At 46.3% G+C, this 11,423-nt stretch overlaps 1 protein-coding gene across 1 annotated transcript; it reads right to left on the reverse strand.

Moving 5' to 3' along the window:
• Nucleotides 1-5,482: 5,482 nt before the first annotated feature.
• EDN1 (endothelin 1) lies at nt 5,483-10,100 on the reverse strand. The gene is made up of 5 exons (XM_086741851.1): nt 9,976-10,100; nt 9,656-9,797; nt 8,519-8,677; nt 8,143-8,250; nt 5,483-6,771 (listed from the first exon to the last, which is right to left on the reverse strand). Exons 1-5 carry the CDS (start codon nt 10,037-10,039, stop codon nt 6,633-6,635), a joined length of 612 nt encoding a protein of 203 aa, XP_086597977.1. The 5' UTR covers nt 10,040-10,100; the 3' UTR covers nt 5,483-6,632.
• Nucleotides 10,101-11,423: the final 1,323 nt, after the last annotated feature.

Below are 11,423 nucleotides of genomic sequence, written 5' to 3' on the forward strand. Positions count from 1 at the left end.
GAGGAAAAACAGCAGGCCAAGTCCTCAGAAAAAGCCACAAGATTTTAGAAGATGGGGGAGTACAATTTTTGGAAAAAAATATTAAAGTGTTCTTCTTATTAATACATAGAAGAAATACGGACAAAGGAGCCTCTGTAGAGCTGTCTGTGGATTTCACAGTTGTATGCTCTATCTGCATAACAGATGCCCTGAAAAACCTCTGGGCTGGTGAAATTAGTGCTGTTCCTCCAAACTCATTCCAGTGACACCAGTTTAGTCCATCAAGAGGGAAACTGGGATGAGCGGACAGTCCTCCCAACTGAAATGCTTTCCCAGAAAAACCTGTTGTAAGATACTGATAAAACCTTTGGGGTCGGTTTGAGACCATACGTATCAAAGGGGAGCTGCTGCCACTGCATGGGAAGGGTAGTTTACATTTCCAGGGGACTAAGGTGGCGTGACTTGTGTCTTGCAGTCACCCTCTCTCCTGTCCCCTGAGGAGTGCGCTGGCAGCAGCATTGCTCAGAATAGGCTCTGTGCAGCCCAGTGATAATCACTCTTTTCAACAGCATGAGTTCTTTGATCCCTGCTTGCCTTTCTACATAATGAAGTTAGCTGCTTGATGGATGTGCTGGGCATCCCATGTGTGAGGAAAGAAGTATCTCCCTTGAGGTCAGATGAGACATACAGTCACAAGGGAAGAACCCAGAGGGCACTCTGAAGGCACCTCTCCTGCAGATAATATCATGGTTCTTGTTTTGTGCTCGCTTCTGCTACTTGAGGGATGCTCACCAAAGTGGATGAACAAGTTCAGGGTATGAGAAAGCACAGAAGAAGTCCTTATTTCCTTGAGGAGGGAGTTTGGTCCTGCAAAGTATGCAGCACCTTGGATCCTTGGAAGCTCCCAAGAGGTCTCTGCACATTTTCATGAGCAGCTGATGGCCACAGAGTTTAACTCTTTGCAGGACTCAGCCTTGTTGTTGGTTAAATCGTCTGTACAAGGGCTCAACTACTTGGAAATCCTTCCACAGGCTAATACACAACTTAAAGACCTGCAAATTTCTGATAAGAATACGATAGGCACCACTTGCCCAATTTTTCTGTCCACTTGAGTTTGCTGCCTAGTTTGTGAATATCACTGCATTATACTCCAGTTAGAAATAAGAGAAGATGAAAATAAGAAACAAAAGAAAAACAGACCTCTTGCAGCAATAGGACTGAAATTAAGATGAGAAAGATGAAAAGAGGAGAAGCTCTGGTCCACCAAAACCTTCAATACGTGTGGCTACTTTTGCACAAGGAGTCCTTAGAGCACTGGCAAGTTTCTCATGATGGACACTTCACCAAGTGCTTGGCTGAATTTTGTCTATGAAAAGAGATGGAGAAAGCAGAGGAAAATGTAAATCCAGCATATATGACCAAAATACAGTGCTGCTTTCTTCTTGCCAGACTAGAGGTTGGATTTGTTTCTACTGACTGGCAAATAACATACATTTTTTTCCTTTCACTAGAAAAAAGTTAGGTTTAGGGTTGTTTTTTTTTTTTTTAATTTCCTTGGGGGGAAAAACACAACAACAACAGTATGGGCTTGAATTACAGCTGGTGAACTCAATTTCTGCAGCTCCCAAAATAGTTGGAGAGGTCAATGAAACCACAAACTCCACAGGGCTCATCCATTTCTGAACGCAGCTTTCTTGAGCAAAAGGCAAACTGCCTCATTGCTTACCAAAGTGATATTTATCTAATTTGTTACTAGCAAATTCCTGCCAGGAGGAAAAAAAGAACAACCCAAACTGAGACCAAGAGCAGCAAGAGCCACTGGAGCCCTGTGCTAGCATCAGCAAACTGGTGCCCCCGTCATGGTGATATCAGAAAGAATAAAGCCTTTCTGGGTCAAATTCTGCTCTTGTTTCACTGGCATAAACGATGCCTTTAAAGCTGAGGGAATTGTTGGCTGACCAACAGACTCGGTGGACTTCAGGCAGAATTCAGGTCTCCTTGACCTGATCAGAGCAGAGGAACTTGTCCCAGGCACACCGCTAAGACATACCAACCGATTGTTTAACCATATTGAGAAATAGCAAAATAGGCTTCCCTATCGTTTTTCACTCTGCTCAGATTTGATCAGAGACATAAAATAAAGACAGATGTGAACATCCATTCTGGCTAAGTTTCCAAAATGTCATTCGCATGATGTTTACCTCAGGAAAAATGATCCTGCTGCTATCTTTGTACTTTATCTGTGGTACTCTGTCTCTTTGCATACTTACACTCACCATCACAGCTTCCAAGCATTCTCCTCTAATTAATCAAAAACTCCGTCCTCTTGTTTCCTAGGTCACGAAGGAAGAACAGTAAATTAAATAAAGATATCGGCTGCAAATGGAAGCTGGATTTCTACCCAAGGAACCTAATAATAGAGCCATGATGTAGACGAAGTCAAAATTGATATGGTTTTTATATACACAGAGGCAAACAGTTGAGTGTGAAGAAAGTAAACATCAGATAGCATTCAAACAGCGGTTTGTCCAGCTCATTCCGTGTTTGTAAATATAGAAGTGTGTTGTGGTGGCTAAATTTATCCTAGTATAAGGAAACATGGACAAAGAGGCTGGTATTTGGTAACTTCTATAGGCAACATTAAGACATCCTGCATGAATTATTTCAGGGCAGCTCACGATAACATGGTACAGATTAGAGTTGCCATTTCTGGAAAAATTAGGTCAGAAATATGTAGATAAGATGGAAAGAATTTCAGTAGCATTGTAGTATTTTCCTGACTTGAAGCTTGACTCACATGTCAAAGCTTTGTTTTATTGTATACCTTGTTTTGATATATAGTCAAAACAGTCTTTTTCCAGAGAAAATAAAAATAAACCAGCTGAGCAAAAAAGAATTACAGACAGCATTGAATAAAAATAAGTACAGTAAGTTTAATTTTGGAGATAAATAGTTGTCTTTTGCTGTGAAACTTTTTGCAATTTTAGGAATGACCGTATCAAACCCAAGAAAAGTCAGAGGAGGGAGATACAATTTGGTAACTGCTTAGGAACGGGGTCTTTCCTTGCTCTTCATCCAAGCTGGAATTTCAGCCGTACGTCAGGTGTATTTTGGGACTGTTAGAGTCTAGCCACTGTGGAAAGTGGTGGCCCTCTTTATACGCTTCCCTTCATCCTTCTCAAATTTCATCCTGGATTATAAAAATCTCTCACTTAAAACAGAGACAGATCATGGCCATGAAAGGTTTACTTTTTAAAATAAAAAGTGCGAGTAGTTCCAGTCAGAAGAATGAGAGCTCTGACTCTGCAGCCTCGCCTCTGCAGTCAACACAAGGTTTCCATTGGCTTCAGGTAGAATATTTTTTCACTCAGGTCGTTTATTATAAGTAAGAACATAATTTTACACTGCTCTGTGTTCAGTGCCATAAATCTCAGCACATACCATGCCTCTCTTTTTTCGCTGGGGGTTCTGGCCTGAGTTACTGAATCTCTTTCTGCCATGGAGCTCACTTTGAAAAGGAGCAAACCTCTGGGATAGACCTTGGTACTTGTATGTGAGCCAGCCTTATGATAAAATGCTTCATGTTCCCTTTTGCTTATTCAGTGAGACAAACAGACTGTTAAATTCTGGTTTTCGGTCCAGCTCATTAATGCAGACCAGGGTAAGCTGCAGTTTATGCTCCTATGCCAGAAGGGAAACAGCACAGGATCAGGGGTAGGGGCACAGCCCCTTCTGCATCTTCCACGTGCGAACGGGCCCCTGGAGCAGTCTGGCCAGCATGGAACGGCTTCGGCTGCTCTTCCCAAAGCCTACAAGCCCCTGGCATTGGAGCATCTCGCCCTTCTTGCCGTCTTTTCATTGGCACTCAGGATTGGTGCTGTGTGGGGCTCTCTCTTCACCTCGCAAGGCTCTGAGGACTGTGCCTTCCCCAAAAGGCCAGTGAGTGCCCTTCACAACACACAGCTGCAGCATGAGCAAGCAGCAGCATCAGTTTACGGAGGGGAAAGGAAAGGAGCATGAAAAACAGCTTTGGAGGCCAGGCATGAGCACAGAAAACCCTAGAAGGAACAGGTTTATTTTTAGCACAGTCTCTCAAGAATTCCCGGAGCAGCTAGTCCAGAATTTGGGCTACTAAAGCCCACCCAGGGTACTGTTTAGCCCGGCTACCTACAAAATCCAGATTGCCACCCTTAATAACAGGGCAAGCGCTGCTGTGGTGCTTCTCCGCTCCCAGAATCACTCCTCTCCTCCTGTTCCCTCCCGGGACAGAAAACAGGAGTGACTGGGACAGGGATGCTGGTGCACAGCCCCTTCCCTGGCAGGGGCACCCTGCACCATCTGCTCGTCTGCCCCTTCAGCTGAGCGAGAGGCAGCACCTCGACTTCTCATTTATTTTCCCAGCTGAAGGCAAACTCTAGCAGGGGAAGAAATGGAAAACCAGGGAGCGTTACTGAGGCCTCTTCGCACCTGACAGAGGTCACTGATCTGTGCACATCTCGAGCAGTTAGCGCGGGTGATGCAGGGTGGCTCCGGCGGCCCCATCCTGCCCTGCAGAAGCACAGGGGCTCGTGGTTCCTTCCTGCTGCCTGGGCCAGGCTTTTCTGTCAGAACCAGGCTGCCAGCACTGCCGTCTCTCCACTGAATTACTGCCCCAAAACTTATCAGAACAGCTTGAAGGAAACATGATATGCACTTTATTCAGCTTTACGGTGTTTGGGTGTGAAAACCGCTGCAAACAAATGAATATTGACAAGAAATCCAGAACAATTTCAGAAATTTTTAATGGTGACTGCTGTCAGTGTTAAGTGTCACACAGCTTGCATTTGTGAAAGTTTGTTTTTAGAAAAACGTAAAACATTCGGTTTTATTGATGGACTAACTCCTGTGCTTTTTTTTTTCTCCTATAGGAACAGAAATTATTAAATCCATTTATTTGCTTTAAGCATCTTTCCAGCTATAACCACTTTAGGCCGAAATGTTTGGAGATATGCAAAGTTTGACTTGCTCTAGCTCTTTCCTGGGCTTGTGCCAGGCTCTATTGAGGTCTCCCTCTTTAGCTTCCTTGGGCTGGGCTGAGACTTTATGGGATAGCATGGTAATAAGTAACATAACACAGCCCAGTCCAATATAGCCCACAAAGCATCCAGTGTGTGCATTTTCTCCTCTACTTCATGTATATCCAACCCCTTCTTGGCAATATTTTAATGGTACAGTAAATCCAACATTAGAATTTGTACTATTGAATGAAAAGGCATCAGCCATGTAAGAGTGCTGCTCCTGGATAAATTCATGTGGCCAATTCAAATTTCACCATGAAATTTTGATGAGCAAGCTTGAAGCGAGAACAAGTATTATCTGTTGTCTCACACCTAGCATAACCTTTCTGTGTTGTGATCTGTCTAATCTAGCAGAAAGGTAATCATGTGCACACACTTCACCTAGGTCAGCTGTGATCATGGAACCATAGCATATGGAAAAATGGGACACATGAAAAACAAGTCAATACAGTAATTAAAAATATTTATTTCTGAAGATATTTACCTTGATAGGCATAAAGCATTTCCCAATTTCATACAGAAATACATAAAACATGCATAGACCAATATGGCCTACTTCAATGTGTATTCAACATGGTAAATATAATGAAGAACTTGGGTGAATATAAATAGAAAAAAAAAAAAAAAGCACGTAAGATTCAACCTGTCAGCAAATTCAACAACGTGAACAAATTCACTGGTAGAAACTTTCACCCAATATTAGCCTTTTGACATAATTCAAAACAACCCTTTGTCTCAATGCATTTCCACCAAACAAGGCACTGAAACAATCTCACAACAGCCTCGGATACATCCCCACTTCACTGCACTTTTGGTGGCATGTAAGACACAACAACCTCTATTATTAGAATTTCAGTTAGCCAAATATCCTTGTTATGGAAAACCTCATAGTGTCCTCTAGCTTTTATTTTATGTTGAAGAGTCCTTTTGTATCCAAAACCAAAGGACTTTGACTTTGCAAACAACCACAGTGTCTAACCCATGTTCAGATAACTGTGGCTGTACAAGTAAACTAGACTTCTGAAAAAAAGGCAAAGGGTTGCAGCTGATTAGTAAAGGCAATAACAAGGTGTAAAAATACTCTAGCAGGAGTGCAACAAACAGTACGCGAGGTAGACATGTATACATGCAGTAAGTCCTGATTAAAGTAGCACTGTGGCTTTCATTTTTGCATTTTAATCAAAAGGTAGAGTTTTCGCTTTGAAGTTTGTCCACTCAGATCTTGCTTTCTGTCCTTTCTAAGCACATCTGTGAGGTCTTCCTTGCAAGATGCTTTTGATGCCGACACTGAGAGCTGCTCAATTGATGGATAACCTTCCAGAAGCAACACTAAAATGTTTCTTCAGAAAGATGGCTTTTCATGTGTGTTACTGCGGATTCCCCTTCACCCCCTCTACCCATCCATCTGAATTCCAAAATGATGAAATCCTTCGCTTTTATACCTCCAAATATGGGACTTCCTCAGTGTATTGCTTTGCTATGCAAATACGTGGACACAGAGGCCCTTCACCATTGTGGAATGTTAGAAGTCAAGAGAGAGTTTTGGTCATGCTTTGTCAGCAAGCGTGATGGAGAAAGATTCAGGTGATCTTCCCACTAGGATGCTTTCAGGCTTTCCCAGATGCTTTGCCTTTTGTTCGCCCTATTATGTTTCAGCTTCCACCCTTTCTGGAGCTCAGCCTTCAGCTTTGCAATAGTGAAGGATGCTTTGATACTGTTACCAATGGCTTCCAGTCTGTAAAAATAAGAAATATACATTTATTGTTACAAAAATAAAGATGCATCTCCAGTGTGCAGACATTCAGGTTTTTATTAAATAAGCTTCAGCCTACATTTCTGCCATGGGATCCTCAGTAACTGCTGATTGCCACACCTCTGTCAGAATTACACTTACTTAAGCCACTTGAAATATTGGATTTAAAATTTAAATACCAACATTAAAATAAGTTAAAGTATTCATTCAAATATAGATGCCCCAGACTTCCTTAAATAGCACATACCCAATCAAGAGGTCTTTAGTGTTATTCTTTTTGGCTGTTATGTTTCTTTTAGGTAAACCTGATCCTGGTTGCAATGAATGGGTGCATTTTTCAAGCAAGTCAGTAAGCAAGCCCCATTTTCAAAAATTATTTAAGACTTCGAGAGCCTAAGTCTCACTCAGAATCACCAGGCTGTCTGCTCCCATAAATGCTATTCTGCTTTTGAAAAGAGCACTGAAGAGTCTTCTTTTGGACGGGCAAACTTCTGTATGCCAGACTTTTATGTGGGCATACGGCCGAACACTGAACCCTGGAGCTGAAATAGCTGTACTAACACTCAGTTTCAAAGCAGACTTTCCCCTCCGTGGGGTTCACAGCTGCACCAGGTCCAATGCGTGCACCTCTGAACTGCACTGTGGAGTGATACTGCTGCCTACTGCCACTCAACTTACTATGCACGGACCTCAAAGGGCAGTCCTGAAATTTACTCCTAATCTCAAATATTAAATAAGGCTCAAATATTATTCTAGTCTTCATTTTCCCTTCCCTCAACTTTTTTTGCAGGCATTTCCATCACTAACATTCCATATTAATTTTGCATAAAATGTAAGAGATAAGGCAGGTAATGTGCCTCTTGCTTTCTAAAAAGCCAGCCACACCAGCCAGAAGAAACTATATTCAAAATGTGGATAGATCAATAACTTTTTTTTCTGCAGTAAAATGGAGTAAAGTATCTAAGAATATCTGACTCAATTTCATTTTAGAATAGTTAGATGTAATATTTTCTGTTAGTTAAGATAGTGCATGAACACACTGAAATGACAGGCTCTATTTATTTCTGCCAATGTTTAATGATTTCATGCTCTTCTGAAGTCTGGTGTTTCTTTAGGCCAGTAACTAAGTCTGCTTCCTCTAAGCAAACGGAGGATGCTAGGCAGAGCTCAACACCCCTGTCTTCACAAGCTAAGAACCCACTGCATGAGCAAAAGCCCTCAGGACATCCTCACAGATTCCTCCAAAATTCTCAAGCAGAAATCACCAGCTAAGCCCACGTTGACCTGAAGGCAGGTGAACTGTGCTTTCTATTGCTGCTCCGGGGAACTACAACAGGATGAGAAGAAACTCACCGCTTCATTTTCCTGCTGTCCACAAGCTGTCGGTTCATGCATTTGGATCCAACGCAACTGCCAGCTTTGTTGCGGTGACGTGAAGTTTTCTCCACTGTGGACTGAGCCCTGTTAAAAGTGAAAAGATGCTGCTGTTAGAAAAAAAACCAATCTGCACTCCACAAGGTGAGGCATCTCATCAACCACTTCTCAAGACATGTAATAAGCGAGCTTTCTGGGCCAAACCATAGTATGTATCATAGCAGTGTGAGCACTCAGGTAGGAGGCAAGGCTTTGGGAAGATTATTCGCTCAGCCAGTGCCAAAATGAGTAAGTCTACCACAATCCATCCCTTTCACATGCACTGCCTCTTAAAGAGTAGCAACAATAGACGTACCAGAGATCTTTTCCTGTCTGGCAGAAGTTCAGACATTTCTTGTCCTTCTGGTTGGCACATCGGCATCTGCTGCTAGGTTCAGCAAGCATCTCCGGCATCACGTCCTTCAGTGATCTTCTGGATCGAGAAGGGCCTCCGAGACCATATGGAACCGTCTTCCTACGATCAAAGAGACAACATGAAAGTTATTCAAATAATTCCGTGGCTTCAAAAGAGCGGGGTATTTTGGGCAATCTTTATCAATGGGATCGATTGCATGACTAAAGGTTGTGGGATTGGGAAGGCCTCATTGGTCATAATTTCAATGCAAATGCTTTTGATGATCCTGCAACGTATTCATTAGCACGGCTACTGACAAGCTTAATGACCTTTTAATTGTGATTTCATAAGGTTGCTGTGCCTCCCTGTGTGACAGAAAGCAATAAAACCTCATCTCTTTGAACTTTGGTAACTGCCAACACTGAAAGGAACAATAAAAGTGAGGAACGGATCCTCTCTGCTCCAAGGAAGTCCAGCACCAGAACAAATCACAGTTTGCAGTGAGGCTCTGGCTCACTACTTTTTGGGAAAAGAGCGTAGGAATGGATGCTGTACATAACCCTATTAACACATGGGATGCGTTTATCTGCAGCAGAGAGCAGCAAGAGGCGGCGCAGAGGCACCCTGTGTCAGAGCAAGCTTTCCAGCCTCCTAACTTGTCGGAGAGAAAAACGGTCAGGCAAATTCAGGCTGGCAAAATCATACTTTTGGCATTCGGTCTGCTTCTGATTCATAGTGAAAAGCATCCCGCAGCCTTTGCTGCCCAGCGCCCAGAGGAAATGCTCCTGCCCAGATTTTAGGAACGCAGGTGTGTCAGTGCTGTTAGGAGCGATCTGCTCCATCTCGGTGGTCAAATCCTGCCTGCTTTCTCCCAGCGAACAGACTCGCTGCTCAACTCGGCCGAAAAGCAGGCAGGGGTGAGGGGGGGAAGCAATAGAAGAGATCGTGCAAATAACCATTCCTTCCTCCCCTTCCCATTTCTGCAGGTGGGTTCTTAATTTTTCCCTTTCCTCCCCTTTCTTCCCAACTGAAGGGGAACCCAGCGCTCAGCAGCTGCCGAAGCCCCCCTCCCCCCGCCCCCTCGGTCCATTCACTCACTCGGGGGTGTTGATCCAGATGATGTCGAGGTGGCAGAAGTAGACGCACTCCTCGTCCAGCAGCGAGGAGCAGGAGCAGCGCCGGGCGCGTCGCGGGGCGGCGGCGGCGGGGGGCGGCGAGGGTCCCGCCTCGGCTCCGGGGGCTGCGGGAGGGACCGGCAAGAGCTCAGCACCCGCGGAAACTGCGCTTCCAACCCCTTCTCCGCATCACGGAGCCCGGCTGCCACTCGGCTGCATCCCTTCATCTCACCATCACCCACACCCCCCCAAACCTCAGGGCCGGACCCCGACGGCGGTGAGCGGCGGGGGACCAGCACCTACCTGCCGGTAGCAGCCCCGGGCAGAGCACGAAGAGCAGCGAGAGGATCATCTGGGAGTAATCCATAGCAGGCAGCGGAGAGCGGGCGAGGTGGCAAAAAAAAGTGGTGGGAGGGTAAAAAAAAAAAAAAAAAAGAAAAAAATTAATAAAAGAGAAAAAACGGGGGAAAGTCTCTGCCAGCGTGCGGACGGAGAGCCGTGTCCCGGGCACTGCGGGGTGCGGGGCAAGGGCAGGCGGCGGCTCGGTGCGCCCCGGCGCGTCTGGCTGGCGCGGCGGTCCCCGGCGGCCTTTTATAGCGAACCCCCATGGAGCGGGTAAACAGCCCCGGCCCTATTTTATCCCGAGACAATGTTGTCCTGCTATTAGTCACCGCGCGGCAACGTGCGGGCCGAGATAAGGCCGGGCTGGAAAGGAAATCGCCTGCAAACTTCAGAGCGGCGGGCGGGCGGTGGCGGGGGGGGGGGGGGGTGGAGGGGGGGGAGACCGGGGGCGACCCGGGGGCGGGGCGGAGCGGGGGTGGGGGCGCCGCCGCCGCGGGTGGTGCCGGCGGCGGGCCGCTAGGGGGCGCCCTGCCGGCCGCGCGCCGCGGCACCCGAGGGCGGGCGGGTCGCCGCCTCAGCCGCCTGGCGGCCGCGGGCGCGCGCGCGAGGGCCGGGCGGGAAAGCATCGCCCTCGCCGTTAACAACGGTAATTATGGTGATTATTGTCAGCGCTGCTGCTGCTGCTGCTGCTGCTGTTGTTTGATGTTATTACATAAATAACGGCGGGGCGGGGCGGCGGCGGCAAGGCGCGGTGCTGTCCGTGGTGGAGGTGTTGTGGCCACAGTCGCCCCTTGGCCTCTGGGCCCCTGAGTTCTGGGCCCCTGAAGGACCCGCGGAGATTCCCCTCCTGTCTTTCCCGAGCCACCGAGGGAACTGGCCCCAGCCAGAGGGGTGGCAGGGGTAAGCGAGGCCTGGCTGTGCCCGACCCCTGCCCAGGCCCAACCAGGAGGGCTCTGGGGTCTCAAGCAGTTTGGGTTGGGCAGCAGGGGTAAGAGATTAGGGTATAAACCTGCTTTTCTTCTATGGTAAGGCAGGGTCCTGTGCTGCTGAGCGTGTTTTAGGGTCCAGGCTCCTACTGCGAACTCCAGCAAGGTCAGGGTGAGTGTTTTTTTTCTAGCATGTTTATATTTGCTGCCTTGTGTTGAGACACAGTAGCTGTCAGTGTGGAAGCCGGACACTTGAGAAATTACCACGGTGAAGCCATCGTAAATGTATACATGCGTGAAATCCACTGAGTTCCTGACTGAGAAAGCCAGCCTGTGAATATAAACTCAAATGAACTCAAATGCCTGTGATCCGACGTGGAGCCACTGTGCTGCAAAGCGTGCCAATTTCACCTATGATAAATAGATAAGACTCTCTTGGTATTTGTGGTATTTCCGTGCACTGTACTGTAATAATAGAAATGA

The sequence above is a fragment of the Chlamydotis macqueenii genome, chromosome 2 (genome assembly GCF_036417535.1).
Source record: "Chlamydotis macqueenii isolate bChlMac1 chromosome 2, bChlMac1.mat, whole genome shotgun sequence".
NCBI lineage: Eukaryota > Metazoa > Chordata > Aves > Otidiformes > Otididae > Chlamydotis > Chlamydotis macqueenii.

Excerpts from the sequence above, each read along its gene's own strand:
- EDN1 (XM_086741851.1), bottom strand. The coding sequence starts at position 10,039 with ATGGATTACTCCCAGATGATCCTCTCGCTGCTCTTCGTGCTCTGCCCG. Across the intron at positions 9,798-9,975 it reads CCCGGGGCTGCTACCGGCAG|CCCCCGGAGCCGAGGCGGGA; the intron begins GTAGGTGCTGGT and ends TCCCTCCCGCAG. Across the intron at positions 8,678-9,655 it reads ATCTGGATCAACACCCCCGA|GAAGACGGTTCCATATGGTC; the intron begins GTGAGTGAATGG and ends CTTTGATCGTAG.